At 36.6% G+C, this 16,922-nt stretch overlaps 1 protein-coding gene across 1 annotated transcript in view; it reads left to right on the top strand.

The window, feature by feature from the left end:
- EXOC5 (exocyst complex component 5) overlaps window positions 1-15,898 on the top strand; it is a 49,867-nt gene extending 33,969 nt beyond the window's left edge. The window contains exons 10-18 of the mRNA XM_049770369.1: window positions 1,225-1,307; window positions 2,539-2,748; window positions 4,405-4,552; window positions 6,947-7,055; window positions 8,246-8,366; window positions 10,242-10,328; window positions 13,453-13,561; window positions 13,714-13,929; window positions 15,226-15,898. Of these exons, the coding sequence (XP_049626326.1) occupies window positions 1,225-1,307; window positions 2,539-2,748; window positions 4,405-4,552; window positions 6,947-7,055; window positions 8,246-8,366; window positions 10,242-10,328; window positions 13,453-13,561; window positions 13,714-13,929; window positions 15,226-15,414 (1,272 nt within the window). The 3' untranslated portion in view covers window positions 15,415-15,898. The remainder of the gene's footprint in view (window positions 1-1,224; window positions 1,308-2,538; window positions 2,749-4,404; window positions 4,553-6,946; window positions 7,056-8,245; window positions 8,367-10,241; window positions 10,329-13,452; window positions 13,562-13,713; window positions 13,930-15,225) is intronic.
- Window positions 15,899-16,922: the final 1,024 nt, after the last annotated feature.

The raw sequence follows: 16,922 nt of genomic DNA, 5'->3' as shown, positions 1-16,922 counted from the left end.
ACAGTGGTGGTGCTTCCTCCTTGACGATCTTTTAAAGTCATTGTCATGGAGTGTTTAGTCTTTTTTTTTTTTTTTTTCTTCCTGTGTATCTTATAGTTTCAGGTCAGATAGCAAGGTTTTTAATTCATTTTGATTTATCTTTGCCTGGTGTTAAGCAGAGGTCTGAGTTCACTTTTTTGCTTGTAATCGACCAGTTTTCCCAACAGCAATTGTTGAAGAAGCTTTCCTTGTTCCACTTTGTATTTCTTGTCTCTTTATCAAAGATTAATTGGTTGCAAACCTGGGTTTGGTTTTTTTTTTTAACACGGTCAATGACTACTTATTGAATAAATGTACTTACTGGAGGATGATGTGGCTTCAAGTCTAGTCTAGTAAGTGTAATGTGGTGTTGTGGAGGGAATGAATGGAGGAGGGCATAAATGTTTTTTGGCTAGTACTTTAAAGCCTTTAATCATTCACATATTAGAAGACTGTTACTTACTATAAAAACTGTTGACAGCTAGTTTTAAAAATCCCAACTACTTGGAAGCCACTTGAGTGGGTTATTTGACCTCAAATAACATGGTTTCACTTACCTTTTTTTGAATTTTGCGTATAGAATGAATTGTGTATTTATTCCATTTTAGAAGTAAATAGAAAATTTCTCTAATCAGTATTTTTGGGAACTATTGATTGAAATTTGTCAATGTTTTTTGCTTATAGTTATAGGTCATATATTTTAATTATGTTTAAAACTTCACTATATTATCACGGTCTGTTGATCCCTTACACTACTGTTATTTTTTTATAGTTTTTAATTTAAGGCCATTCCAGAAATAGTGTGTGAACATTGTCGTACATGTCTCATTGAACCTACGGATTCATTTCTTGTAAGGATATACTGGTTTCTTCCACTTTTCAAATGTAAAATATTTCCATTTGTAATTACTAAGTAGCTCATCCTTTTGGCCCAGAAATGCTAATACTATTATGTGGAAGAATTTTAAGCATTTCTAGACTTAGAAAATAATCTACCAAATTGTGCCAAATGAGAATGTTTAACTTTGAACAGTGGGGATACATACATACTTGTACTTAGGAATTATACCTTTGCTAGATATCTATGTTTAGCAATTTCTGAAGAGTAATATGTATCCTACCAACACTTCTGAGTATGTATGTATGTCTTGTCCTAGGACTGTATAGTTCAATATTGACTTAACTGACATGACTTTTTTTTCTTAGAGTTTTGTGAAAGAACAATTAGAAGAATCTAGGAAATCTGATGCAGAACAGTATCTCAAAAATCTTTATGATCTATATACAAGGTATATCTTTAATTGTTAGCAAATATGTTATATGTAATTTATATTAGAGTAAGAGTAGTATTAGGTTTCCTTTACAGGTTTGGAGTAATGCTTAATATTACATATGTTAAGAAAAATATCTTGCAGAATTTTTTTCTGAATTTAATTTTGAATTGGTTCTCTTTTTTAAGAGCTAGTATAATTACATCTATCTGCAGTTGCCATTTATTGAAAAAGGAACTTAACAAAAATCCTAATGAATGAGTTTTATTCTTGAACTTTTATGTGATCATCTGTCTTAATATTTTTGTAAATGGCAACGGTACACTAGGAAATACACTATCAGATACTTCATACTAGAGTGCTTTTTCAACCTTATTGCTGTTCTTTTATGCCAGGGGTGGCGAACACGCGGCTCTCGAGCCCCATGCGACTCCCGGCCAAAATGAATGCGCCTCTTTGCCTCTTACCATTATTTTGTATGCTGTGGTTCTTTGCCAAGCTTGGATTTTGTTCTGCTGCTTCTGGGGAGGGACCTCTGAGGAGAGATCTCCGAGCGCAGAGTCCCGCCCTCGGAAACAACTGCACGGGCCAGCGAGCAGAGGGTGGGGGGGAACCCGTGTGTCACATGTTGGGTCACATCTTGCCTAACGCAGCACACCCTCACCATCACTGCAGGATTTTGACCCTCACTCAAAATGGCAAAATGCAATATGTGTTTCATAGATTATTGTTAAAATTAGATGCTTTTGTGTGAGTGTTTGTCTGTTTTGGCTGGTCACTGCGTGGTGTGGCTCTCTGACTCTCACAGTTTAAAATTTTGGCTCTTTGTGTCGAACTTGTTCGCCACCCCTGTTTTATGCTATCATTTGGGGAGGAGGGTTTTGAAAAGTAGCCATGATCAGGAAGTTCATCTCAGAAGCATTGCTAGTGACTTTCTTCAATGACTTGATACAGAAGTTCAAGGAAAGTTCAAATGAAGACAAAAGAAAATGACCAGAGAGTAAGCCTCTCACTTCTGTGACTGGTTCACAGTGTTGTATTAGCTGTTCTCCTTTAGTTAAACATATTGCTGCTACAAAAATATAAATTCCTATTATAACTTTATATTGCCTTTCTTAAGTTCTTCCTGAGGTTTAAGGAATGAGACTTTAAGATAGTTAGACTATAAAAATATGTATTTTTTAGTATTTTTCATGTACATAAAAAATATATATATATTAATCTTTTCCCCCCTCTTTTCTATAAAAAGAACCACCAGTCTTTCCAGCAAGTTGATGGAGTTTAACTTAGGTACTGATAAACAGACCTTCTTGTCCAAGCTTATCAAATCCATTTTCATTTCCTATTTGGAGAACTATATTGAAGTGGAGACTGGATATTTGAAAAGCAGAAGTGCTTTGATTCTGCAGCGCTATTACGAATCAAAAAACCATCAAAAGAGATCGATTGGCACAGGAGGGTGAGTTTTTTATTTTATATTATAAAAATCAGAACTGATTTATAAAATATGACAGTCACTAAAATGACTTAATGTGAAGAACTTATTCCTACTGTTGATCAGATTCTGTTTAAGTAAACATGTTGAAATAAAATGACCTAACACGATTAAAATGCAAAATAGATCAGTACTATAAAGAGTTCTGAAGTTAAACAGTAAATTGATCCGCTTTATTAAATGGGAAGTAGAAAGGCACATCATCTTTTTGTTGATAGAAGAAATTGAGCAAATAGTTGACAGTTGAGGTTTGCTTAGATTTGGGGGGCATAAAACATTTTGGTTTGGGTGGTAGCCACGTCGGGCTGTCCTCAGGGCTTGCTCCTAGCTCTGTACTCAGGAATTACTCCTGGCAGGTCTGAAGGGACCATCTGTGGTGCCAGGGAGAGAACTCAGGTCAGCTGCATACAGGGCAGTAATCAGTCCACTGTACTCTCTCTGGGCATAAGTTTTTTTTGACTAATACTTTAAAGCCTGCATTAATTTACATATTGGAAGACAGTTTCTTACTCTAAAAGCTGCTGACACCTTGTTTTAAAAATCCCAACTATTCGGAACCCACTTGAGTCTAGAATTGATAACCTGTGCTCTACATTCAGAATGCAAGGACCACATAATATGTCCGCTCAAATCAGTTGCTCAATTTGTCTTTTTTTTTTTTTTTTTTTTTTTTACATTTTATTTGTTTTGGGGTCATACCCAGCAGGGCTCAGGGCGTACTGCTAGCTCTATGTTCGGAATCACTGTTGATGGTGCTTTGGGGATCATACGTGAGGCCAGAGACTAAACTCAGTTCTACTGCTTCCAAAACAAGAACTTGAACCCCTAGAATACTCTATCTTCTTATTTATTAGTGGTCAAGGGGAGATTATAATTAAGAATCATAAATAACTACTGACTTAAAAGGTAAACGGAAATAGTTTAAAAATTAGTTAACAGTGATCTAGAGTGATATATTCTGACACCTTAGAATCTGTTGATCTCAGTCTGTCTTTCCTAGAATATCACCATGAAATATTCAGTTACCATGGAATTATTAGTTTAATATCTTTCTCTCCATTCCCTCTCTTCTACCCTCCCTCTCTCCCACACTCCTTGGCACTTAGGGCTTATTCCTGGCTCTGCTCAAGGGTCATTCCTGGCAGGGCTCCAGGACAGTTCTGAGGAGGACCCAGGTTGGATACATGCAAGGCAAATAAGTGTCTTATCTCTCGTCCTCTCTTTCTGGCCCCATGTTTTAATTAATCTTAATAGTGGAGAGGTGTGTAAATATTTTAACTGATTCAGTATGATTATAGACATTAAAACTCCAAAGTATCAATTTTAGGCAGAATCCTTTCATTTTTATAAAGACTAGCTTAACTAAAGTGCCAGTTTTCAAGCAGCCATGCTTTTCTAATTCAGAATTGTAGAGCTTAGAGAAGATTACAAATAGACTTACTTTCTGTTTAGAAATGTTTGCTTATTTCACAGAACTGATACATTAGACTTAGCAAGTTAAGATTTCATAAATTTTCTTAAACTGATTTTAAAAATGATTCATTTTTCATCTGTACTGTACTAAATCTAAGAGTATTTGACTGAAACCTAAAGATGCTTTCCTCCCCTTTGACACACTAGTATTCAAGATTTGAAAGAGCGAATCAGACAGCGGACCAACTTACCACTGGGGCCAAGTATCGATACTCACGGGGAAACCTTCCTATCCCAAGAAGTGGTGGTTAATCTTTTACAAGAAACCAAACAAGCTTTTGAAAGATGTCATAGGGTAAGTGATCATAAAGTGTATTTACATTTTATCTCGTTTGTACTAAGATATAAATCTGCTATCTGGTTAAGAATAGCTTTTATTGTTTTTCTTTGGTAATTTGGGTCAGATTTTGAGACAGGGATATGACTGAAGCATGTCACATGTCTTGCATGTGTTAGGCCCTGGCATCACATAGTAATAGCTAACTACAGGGAATACCTTTTCCTCCCTCCAAAAAGAATGGGGTATTTATTTTAGAAGCAAGATTATTTTTATTTTGTTTTTGTTTTTTTGGACCACAACCGCAGTGTCAGCAGTCACTCTTGGCTCTGCACTCAGGACTTACTTCTCAATGGCTCAGGGAACCAGCCGTGGGAGGTGGCTGGGAATCAGTCAGGGTCAGACGTCTACTTGTGGAAGGCAGAGTGCTCAGATGGGATGCCGGTAATTGAATCTGAATCAGGAAGGCAAGTATCCTAACCATTTGACTATTTCCAGCCCCGCTTGAGTTGTTTTTAGAAGTGTTATCAGTTTCCACTTTTGGGGGATATTGGAGCTGTCTTTCTGTGTGTGTGTGTGTGTGTGTGTGTGTGTGTGTGTGTGTGTGTGTGTGTGTGTGTGTGTGTGTTTCGTTTTATTTTTTTTTTTGTTTTTTTTGGGCCACACCCATTTGATGCTCAGGGGTTACTCCTGGCTAAGTGTTCAGATATTGCCCCTGGCTTGGGGGGACCATATGGATTGCCGGGGGATCGAACCGCGGTTCTTCCTTGACTAGCGCTTGCAAGGCAGACACCTTACCTCTAGCGCCACCTCTCCGGCCCCTGATTCTTTTGTTGTCAGAAGGTCTGCTCTATGATATCAATCCGTGTGTGTGTGTACATGTGTGTGTGTGTATATACAGATGAACCTCCAGGATACTACAAAGGAACTACAGGTGAAAGTCATTTAAATAGGATAATTAAGGGTCCAGCCAGTATGATAGGCGAACCACAGGAATGAACTACGAGCCAGAAAAAGATCGAGAAACTCTGGGTTAGATTAGTGATCAATCTTGATACATGCTTTATGCTGGAAAAGAATGTATATTCTGCAGTTGTTAGCCTGAGTATTCTATGTCATTCAGGCTTAGTGGCTTGGTGGTATTATTTAAGGCTTGTATAAACTAAGAAATTCATTGTCCTCCTATGAATTATGCAGATATTTGTAAACAGGAGAGTGAAATTTTTATTGTTTGCACAATTTTAGGGACCTCTGTTGAACATAAGTGAACGAATAAAGGATGTGATGGTTCTAATGGAGAGACTGATAAGGGATAATACTGGCATACTTTTTAAGACCCAGAAGGGAACTGATTAATACTGTATCAGTACTTAATAATTGAGACTTAGAAGATTTATAAAGGGATGTGGACTTCAACTCCTCACTCTATACATCAAATAATTGAACATTCTTATGAGAATGTGCTTGAATGGAGATTTGAATGGACAAAAATCAGTTAATAATTTAGGAAGCAGTTACAGGAATTGAGAGTTTCTGATTTTTTTCAATATACATATTTTCAGCCTATTTTAATCCTCAACATCAACATGAAAATGACTTTTCGTAGTCTAAGCTTACTATATGGTGAACTGCTAAGAATGTTTGCATGGCTTTTGTTTAGCTTTGGACCACACCAAGAGGTGCCCAGGGCTTACTCTGACCCTGCACTTGGGCATCACTCCCTGTAGGCTCGGGAGTCCATCGGGGTTGCCAGAGATTAAACCCAGTTTGGCCATGGGCAAGGCAAGTTGTAGTATTGCTCCAGCTTTGTTAACATGTATTTTAATATTTTATTCTCAAAATAAGATGTTAGGGATGTGGAACGCAGACTTGAAGAGCTTTCTGTTGGGTTTTCTTTTCCTTGTTTTTTTTTTGCTAGGTGCTAGGTGCATGACTTCACATGTGCAAGGCATGAGCTGTGCTGCTCAGCCTTATCCCCAGACCTTTGTTCAAAGTTACTGAATAATTCTTGTTAGTCAGTGACTCTTGAGTCTTTGAGAAATACATTTTACACAGCAGCTTCTATATTAGTGTGTCTTATGTTTAGGTGAATTGCATCTTATGGAACTTATACTTGTTTTTATTATATTTTATTATATTTAATTTTCTTGTAATCCACTACTAGGAACAATAGAGATTTGAAAAGTATTAGTCTAGCAAAGACTGAAGAGCTATATAGACATTATAGAAGAACATCATTAAGTATATATTTGTGTGTGAGGAGAGCTGTTAGAAGTGGAGAAGAAGAGATATTAATGACTATTTTGATTGGTATCAGAAATTCTGACTGCTTATACAAACTTGGTTACTTTTTAAAAGTTGTTTTCTAAAAGGTAGACTTGAGTAATGATAATTTCTGTTTGTTTTTTAAAGCTCTCTGATCCTTCCGATTTACCAAGGAATGCCTTTAGAATTTTTACCATTCTTGTGGAATTTTTATGTATTGAACATATTGATTATGCTTTGGAAACAGGTCTTGCTGGTAAGCATATTTGTGTTAAAATTTCTTGTATTCTATTTAAATTATATGCACAATTTTAAAGTTATATTTATTTTCTTAAATTAAATAGTACAATGAATAATCCTTTTGGAGGTTCTATAATAACAGGATTTGTTATATACTAAGGCTATAAAAGGATCTCTTCGTGTTACTTAAATTGAGCAGGGCAGGGGTAAACTATAAGTCATTTCAGTTGTGTTGCAGAGTGTACTCCAGTGCTATCAGCTATAAAATATTAAACAGAGTGATAGTTAATAAAGGGCTGAGTAATGTAAGTATAGAAGAGTATTCCAAATTAAGTCTATAAGGAATAAATTGTAAATGGTTTAGTGTTTCTTCCTTTGGTCTTTTGTGTTTACATGAAGGACAGTAATTAATGATTTATTCCCTAAGTTCTATTCTTAGTAATGAAATTGTCCTCATGACTTATCTATCCATCAGTATACATTTTTAAAGTTGACATTCAAAATAAAACTTGCATCTTTCACCTAAACCTGATTTCAGCAAATCCTGTTAGTGTATTTCCAAATAAAACTCATTCATCTTCTTTTTAATCTACCGATGCCATCCTAATTAAACACAATTATCTATCCATCTATATCTTATTTTCCTTTGTGCATTTCTTTTTCTATAACTTCCTGCACAAAATAGATTGGTCACAGTTCATGAAAACCCTTCAGTGGCTTCCTATTCTTAAGGAAAACAACAGACTATCTAGAAACATAATTTGGTTTTGGTTTGGATTTTGGGGAATGAGAGTAGGAAAGAGATGGAAAAGATATAGTCTAAAATGATTCTTTTATTGCTTTTTTTTCCAATTTATCTCAAATAATGAAGACATAGTGAAAATTGGGCAGCAAAATTTTTTGGTTTGTTTATGGGCCACACATCCAGTAGTGCCATAGCTTAAACCACGGCTGACCATGCTCAGGGTTTTACTCATGGCTCTGCACTCAAGGACCACTCCTAGTGGGGCTTGAGGGACCATGTGGGGTGCTGGGGACCAAACCTGCATCAGTGACATGCACATAAGGACCTTATTGTTTGTAATATCTCCTCAGCCCCCCAAATAATTTTGGGTATATTTTTACTATCTTTAAAAAGCATAAGTATGATCTCTTGTCCACAAAAAGTATTGATTATTTAAAGTATAATTCTTATTTATATTTTAGGAATTCCTTCTTCAGATTCTAAGAATGCAAATCTATATTTTTTGGATGTTGTGCAACAGGCCAATACAATTTTTCATCTTTTTGACAAGCAGTTTAATGATCACCTCATGCCACTAATAAGGTCAGTCACACGTGGTTTCCATTGGTACTTTCATTAATATTATAATAACCTACATATCTTATTTTAAAAGTAAATATGTATAAAAAAGCAGGACGGTATGAAATAGCAGTAGAAGTAATTTTACATCTTCATCTTTCTCTTTCTACTGTAGTATTAATTTGATTTGTAAAGGCTAAATCTTTTTTGAGCCGAAATCTGTCAAAGAGGGACACTTAGGACAGTCAGAAGATTTGATCTCTTTCAAAAGTAGGCATTCTTACTTTTACCCACTGTTACAGTATAAAGATGATAAAAGTTACATGGAACAGATTTGGATGAGACATTAAGGTTTACCCGATTGTCTCATGCCAATTTATGGTGGTGACTTTAAAGCATGTAAAGATTAAATAAAATATTGTACCATGAACATTTTATAAAGTTTTGTATGTAATATTACTGAAAGGAAAATTTTTTCTATAAAAAATGAAAGTGGAGACTTTTTAAATAAACACTGGTGTGTTAAGAAATTTGTCCAAAGGACTAGAGAACTATAGTGAAATGGGTAGCATCCTTGCCCCACATGCAGTTAACCAAAGATCAGTTTTCTGCATTCATTGTCTATGGTCCTCCCAGCCTTGCCAGGAGTGATTCATACCAAAGGAGAGCCAGACGTAAACCTTCAGCATTGCTGGTGCAATCTCAAAACTAAACAAAAATTAAAAATAAGTGAGTCCGGAAACATTCTCAAGGGTAATTGCTTGTGGTCCTTGAATTGAAAGAGAAACCTTCTGTCTTTTTTCAATGCTTCCCTCTGCTGGCTGCGCATACACTCAGTTGCTGACACACTCAACCCCAAGTGCTGCAAGGGCAGCGTACCTCCTAATTGCACTGCTGCTCCGCACATCTGGTTGTCATAGTCTAGTAGTCTCTAGCAATAGCACGTGTTGCCATGCTTGCCTGTCTTTAGTTGTCGAGCTTTCTGGAATTATTTTTTTTTTTTGTTTGTTTCATATACATCGGTGCGCTAGATGCCATCCACTACTGGAGTGTCAGGAATCCCAAATAACTGGGCTACCAGGACAATCCTCAGTGCTTTGGGGGGTGAGGGGATAGGACAGCACTTTGGATGGAGCTCACACATGCTTGTTCACCTCTGCTTTTACAATGGAGTTGACCTGAGCCCTGGGGATTTTAAGAGCAGTAATGAGAAAATAAAGAGTTTGCATTTATTTGCATTGCACATTCCTTAATATTTTACTGTTTTAGCAGATAATATTTAGGAGATAAATGTATTGACAAATTTGTTACTTTAAGAGGTAAACTAAATATAATTTAATAGGTAAACTAAGTATAATTGCATTACTCTTAGTCTTGAAATTTAAAAAATGTTATAAGAAGAACTATATTCTTAATAATCTGGCTTTGCATTGTCCCTTTTCTTTATATCACATACTTAATTTCAAGGGCTAAAGTGTAGCACAATCAATAGGGCATTTGTCTTGCATGCGACTATACAGTTTCCCTCTGGAAATGATTCCTGAGCCAGGAGTAACCTCTGTGCGCAGCTAGATGTGGCCCCAAAACAAACAGTACAAACTAATAATAACTTCAAAATTTCAAATTCTCAAATTCCAAAAATCTTAAATCATGTTTATAGTCTTACGGGTGTCTCCTGAGAAATGCAAACAAATCGAAATCTTTTAACTACTAAATTTTTCTTAGCAATACTGTAGTTTTAATGATTTGGACAGTGAATACTAACGAATTACCAATTATGTGCTGCTTGGGTTTATGAGAAAATTGATAAATTGTAAGTAAATATAAATGAGCCTGTGTATTGGGAAAACAGAATTGTTTGGTTATTAATATGATTTTTCCACTTTAAACATTTGATAGCTCTTCTCCAAAATTATCTGAATGCCTTCAGAAGAAAAAAGAAATAATTGAACAAATGGAGATGAAACTGGATACTGGCATTGATAGGCAAGTTTTATATATATCCTTACATATTTTTTTAACTATGGAAACACCAATAAAAGCATAGAAATTACTCTCAGAGAACAAAATACCTAATTCTGCCATCCTGTATATAACATTAGATTTTATTTTTATATATTATATATAAATATATATTGTTTTCATCCATATTTGAACATTGTTTTATTGGATTTCTTAATTTGTTATTTTTGGAAGTCATTATACTTAGATTTACTGTAAAACACTGATTTAATTTATAACCATGCCTTCGTTAGTTTTCTTTACATATGCTTGCATACACACAACTCTTAACGCTAATATAGGGGCCAGAGAGATAACACAGTGAGCTGGGTGCTTGCCTTGCATGTAGCTGACCTGGCTTCAGTCGTGGCACCCCTTTTATTTCCTGAGCACTGCCACATGTGACCCAAAAATAATAAATATGATGTAACATAAAGATCTGTACTTTTATTTATAATTTTCAGATTTGTGTATAAAATTTTGTAAATAAATATGCAAAGTCTTTTTCTTCTTTCGGGTCACACCTGGTGGTGCTCAGGGATTACTCCAGGTTCTATGCTCAAAAATTGCTCCTGGTGGGCTCGGGACCCTATGGGATGCCGGAAGTTGAGTCCCTGTCTGCCACAGGCAGCCATGTGCAAGGCAAATAACCTACCGCTGTGCTATCGCTCTGGCCCCTAAATATACCAAGTCTTTTTAGGTTTTGGGTCACACCCGGCAGCGCTCAGGGGTGGTTACTCCTGGCTCTACACTCAGAAATTGCTCCTGGCAGCCTCAGGGGACCATGTGGGTTGCCTGGACTCGAACTACTGTCCTTCTGTGTGCAAGGCAAACGCCTTACCTCCAGGCTGTCTCTCCAGCCCCTACCAAATCTTTTTAAAGTAACTGTAATGAGTGAATTTGTAAATTCTACAGTGAAAAATTTTAAGTTTTCTATTAATTTTGTGTTATTACAGAATGCAGGGTTACTTTGTTTTTGTTTTTATTTTTTGACCACACTTGATAGTGCTCTGGAGTTAACTCCTGGCTCTGTGCTCAGGAATTGCTCCTGGCAGACTCGGGACCACCTGGGATGCCATAGATAGAACCCAGCTGGCCGCCTGAAAGGCAAGTGCCTATCTGCTCCAGTACCAGCATTCATTTTTTTTGAACCAGTGGTAGGAACATATTTATTGATGATTATAACAGCTACTATTTATCAAATAACCTAGTTGCCAGGTACAGTGCAAGGACCTTTAGCAGTATTGTTTTACATTTTAGATAGGAAGGAAGCAGTTATTTCTCTTTTACAGATGGAGAACAGAAGATAGTTTGTTCAGCATCAATATTTGAATGTGGTAGGCCGGAGTCTAATTCTAAAATTCGTGCTACTTGGTTTGGCTTTGTCTTTAATATGATTCTATTCAAAAAAATACATTAAGCTGTATATTGTTTAAAGTACCACTGTAAGAATATTTTGGGAATCCAATAAATTTTTAAAATATATAAACTTGTTTATTTAAAGACCGTGTATCACCTAGTTTATAATACATCTTTTTTTCTAGTTAAGAGCAAATTATTAAAATTTCAAAAAAAAAGAAAGGGAAGAAAAGTACAGTAACAAGAAAATCTGTGAAGATTATTATATCTCGCAGTGAGGTTATTAAGTCATTGTCAGAACGTTTATTAAGATCTTGTTGCTAATTGATCATTCTGTTATTTGATTTCTAATATTAGCTGCTTCAGATACATTGGTATCTAAATGTTATGTTCCTAAGGGGTTGACAGTATTTTAAAAAATTAGAGGTGCGGCCAAGCTTTGCAGTCTAGATATTTCAAGTACTGTTGCTGATGCCACAGCTTTTTGGGGCGTGTTTGTGGTTTTGGTTGCTAGGCCTTCTAGAAGGACAAGAGGTGGGGAGGGTAGAGTGGGAGAGAGTGCCTGGACACACTCAAAAAAAAAAAAAAAAATCCTGGTATTGTCAGCCCAAATGCATACCTGGGATTTTGGTCAGATTGGTATCTGCAGAGAGCCAAACATGAGGGGTGAAGCCGGGCGATGGTTAACAGAGATTGTGGGTAATGGGTGCAGCTGGCTGGCTTGCATGAAATCCGTGTGATTTGCATAGTCATGAGACTTAAACTTAGGAAACCCCTTTGCTACTCCAAATCTTGGCTTTTTTTTTTTTTTGGTTTTTGGGTCACACCCGGCAGTGCTCAGGGTTATTCCTGGCTCCAGGCTCAGAAATTGCTCCTGGCAGGCATGGGGGACCATATGGGACGCCAGGATTCAAACCGATGACCTCCTGCATGAAAGGCAAACACCTTACCTCCATGCTATCTCTCCGGCCCTGGCATTTTTTCTTAAGTCCTTTTTAAGTATTCTGTGTAGTTTTCTGTTTTTGTTAAGGAAATTTTTATCATAGTTTAGATAAATGGCAACAGTGTTGTTAATGGTTTTGGTGTAAAAATCACCACATCTCAACACCACCAAATTTGCCAGGACCCTTTACCCCAGTTCTGTGTCACCTCTCTAATCTCCCTTTCCTTTCCTTTTCACACTTCAAGCCAGCCCCTCCTCTACTGTTTGCATTTCTTAAAGTTTTTTTGTGTTTGTGTGAAGTGAATTGTTTTATTTTGGAAACCTGAGTGAGGAGCAAGAAAGAGAGAGGGTCCCAAATATAAAAGAAGAAAAATTACATACCCTCACCTCTGATTCTGGTAACTTTTATTTATTTATTTTTTGATCCTGGTGACTCTTGAATGAAGTGCGTTCTTGGATTTTAAGAAACAAATTACTGGAAGATTTTATTGTCACTAATAAATTTCCATAATTCAATTGTTAATAGTATTGGTTAGCTTGGGAATTATTGCTTATTTGTATTAATAAGATTGCCTTATTTAACAACTTAAATCAGTCATTAAACAAATTAACCTTTGCCTTGTGATTTTGAATGGAAACCTAATAAAACCAAGAATAGTTTGACAGCAGGACCTTAGAATGTACCTTTTTCTAAAATCTAAGGCCTACAAATAACAAAATAGCTTAAACCTAATATATAATACAAGTAGTATAAATAAAAGTCAACAGACTGAGTGGATCAAGAATATTGTATTCTCCATTCTCTAGAACTTTAAATTGTATGATTGGACAGATGAAGCATATCTTAGCTGCAGAACAAAAGAAAACGGACTTTAAGCCAGAAGATGAAAACAGTGTTCTCATTCAATGCACTAATGTAAGTAAAACGATTCAGCGTGTCAGAAGAATATCTGATGTGTTTCTACTACATTTAATGTTTTCACGAATGCATCTTGCTGGCTGCTGAATAATTGTGTAATTTAAGCTCACGCACATTTCTGTGTAATAAGTGAAGAAATACTTTTGCAGGCCTGTGTTAAAGTCTGTTCTTGTGTAAGAAAGCAAGTGGAAAAGATTAAAAATTCCATGGATGGAAAGAATGTGGACACCGTTCTGATGGAACTTGGAGTTCGTTTTCATCGACTTATTTTTGAGCATCTTCAACAATATTCCTACAGCTGTATGGGTGGCATGTTGGCCATTTGCGATGTCGCTGAATATAGGAGGTGTGCCAAAGACTTCAAGGTACGAGTGTGTGTTTGGGCATTCGTATCATGAATAATCCAAAGAGAATGTTAGACCACTGAAAAACTTGTGGTAACCTAATCCTTACTGGAAATATAGCCTAGTCGTTGTATTTTGGTTGATAGTGTAGTGAGATGGAGCTAACATTTCTTCCTTCAGAAACTGCGTGACTAAGGGGAAGCACGCATGTTCTTCATTGGTCCATGTGTCCACACCTGGTGCTGAACACACGTCACCTGTATTTCCCCTCTTCAGAGAAGGACTTTCATGCTTTACTATTTTCTTTCCTTTTTTTTTGGGGGGGGGGGTGGGTTTCACACCCTGTGGTGCTTCGGAGTTACTCCTGGCTCTGTGCTCAAAAACCGGGCCTGGCAGGCTCCGGGGATCATATGGGCTGCCCAGGATCAAACCTGTGTTGGTCCTCGGTCAGCTGTGTGCAAGGCAAACGCTCTACCACTGTGCTGTATGACTCCAGCCCCATAGTTTACTATTTTCATGCTGGGTTGTGTACCTTGGCTCTTTGCTTTGGAAAAAGACACACACACGCACACACCCTTCTTTCCCTCTCCCTCTTCCACTTCTCTCTCCTCCCCTCTCTCCCTCTCCTATCTCTCCTTCTCTCTCGCGTGCGGTCTCTCTCTCTCTCTCTCTCTCTCTCTCTCTCTCTCTCTCTCTCTCTCTCTCTCTCTCTCTCTCTCTCTCTTCCCCTCCCTCCCCCCTCTCTTCCCCTCTCCCTCTCTCCCCCTCTCCCCATTCTCTTCCTCAGAATTCTCAAATAAAACTTTAACCTTGCCGATTCTTTAAATTATTTGTCACAATAGGTATGTTCTTCCTAATGTACACTCTAAGTTTTCCTTAAGGTTTAAATTGTTTATTCTTAAATACTAAATTAATGTGCTAAAATGGTGTTAACTAGTTCTAGACTATAAAAGTAAAGTTATTTACAGGCATGAATCTTCAAGTTTGTGGCAAGCGTATATAACATCTGGAATATTTGAATTAATACTAAGGAACTTTAAAAATATCAAATAAGTAGAGAAAATAACAGGCAGATAGAGGAGAAGCAGCAGAGAGATGCTGTTTGAAAAGTTAACATAGAAGCATGTGAGGAAATGCACATGGCGGATAGGACCGTGAAATAAAACTGGCTGACTCCTAAAAATATATATATATATCAAATATGTTGAACTCCTGTAAATTAGTCCTGACATAGCAGGATAATTTTGTAGACTGATTATAAGACTAGAAATGACTTTGTTTCAATGTCCTTTTTTTCTTTCTCTTTTGTCAATTCAGATTCCACTGGTATTACAACTTTTTGATACTCTGCATGCACTTTGCAATCTTCTGGTAGTTGCCCCAGATAATTTGAAGCAAGTCTGTTCAGGAGAACAACTTGCCAACCTGGACAAGAACATTCTTCACTCCTTTGTACAACTTCGTGCTGACTATAGGTCCGCCCGCCTCGCTCGACATTTCAGCTGAGGGTGAATTTACCGGGATCACGAGCCGTATTACAGGCCTTGGATGGCGGAAAGCACAGGAGATTCCTTAGGACACGGCCAGCGTGTATGGGGGTGGGAGGACTGTTTTGAAAAACAGCAGCCATACTTGACGTCGAGTATTTATTTGACATTTGGACACTACTAGCCATATTTTTGCTTTTTTTGCGCTTACGTTAAATTTTAATTCCACTCTGAACTTAAAAACTCCACGTTCTGTGAAAGTCCATTTGACTGCATCCTTCGGGAAAATGGGGAAGTTGCCAGTGTTTCAAGTTCTTCCTCCAACATGTTCCATTGGGAAATTTCACTACCCTGTTTTATGCGTTAATGCTAAGGTACAGCAAAATTGTTTTCATTATTTATCAATTTAAATATCCTTTTCAGCACTGGCCATTGCTAGTCAAGTTATTTTAGATTTTCCTGGAGGACAGTTGCCTTTTTTTCAGAAGATTGTTTTAACAGTTCATCATTTCTGTAATTGGTTGGTTGGATATTTCTGAATTATAATAATGATATTCCAAGAAAAATGTTGTCAACTAAACTAAAATTAATTTAAAAACTTTTACGTAGCTATTAGGAGATCAGAATAGACCTGATTTCTGGGGAAAAAATGAGAAAGTTTATTATTTAGTAAACAGATTTTAAACCAGTGCTAGCAAGAAATTAATGAAACTACCTTATTTTTCATTTAAGAGTAGGTGGAAAACCTTAACTAAAGGACCGTACTTATTCACTGTTTTTAATACTGTAAAGGAAGTGGAAAGTTGAAGTATAATCTAAATGGTGCCTATGAAAATATTGATAATGATTAGCCACAATACAATTCTTTAAACATTTTTCTCATCGCTAAACTTGAATCTGATGGAATTGCTCCACATGCAGGTAGTCTTCTATTTCGAGAGGCACATTATATATTCAAAATATGAAATGAGCTTTGCTAAGACTAATTACTTTTCAAAACTATGATCTGTCATTTTTCTAAGACACTTCTGAAGTTATTCCTACTGAGTCTATTTAACATAGCGTGTTTATAATATAAATCACATCAAAGTTAAGCATTGTGGAGATTCAGAAAGTCTACCACACTATAAATTTGGCTCGGCAAGAATGCATTCTTAATACGCTATATTGCAAATTCCTTGGTGGTGTTCAAAGTCTTCTACAACTAAACACGTGAAATCAGTTATTTTTTTCCCTTAAAGTAGGCTGGGGTATGTTATTGAATGGACATCAACTTTTCTAAAAGTTCCAACCCAGAGCTAGCTACTCTTGAACTTATTATTGACTGAATATTCTTCATTTTTCTGTCTAGGCCAGTGTTATCAAGGTCAGCAAGAGAAATAAAGTATGCCAACTTTTATCAAAGCATTTGTGGAGATTGTGGCAGCTGTAGAGCTTGTCTCCTTTTCTGTTCCTTAGCAAAGGGAAAGCCGGACAAGTTTTGGATACTAAGAAAAAGTATATGCTTGTACTTTCGTTATTCTAGAA

The sequence above is a fragment of the Suncus etruscus genome, chromosome 3, assembly GCF_024139225.1.
Source record: "Suncus etruscus isolate mSunEtr1 chromosome 3, mSunEtr1.pri.cur, whole genome shotgun sequence".
In the NCBI taxonomy this organism is placed as follows: domain Eukaryota; kingdom Metazoa; phylum Chordata; class Mammalia; order Eulipotyphla; family Soricidae; genus Suncus; species Suncus etruscus.
This window is presented reverse-complemented; position numbering and strand designations above follow the sequence as displayed.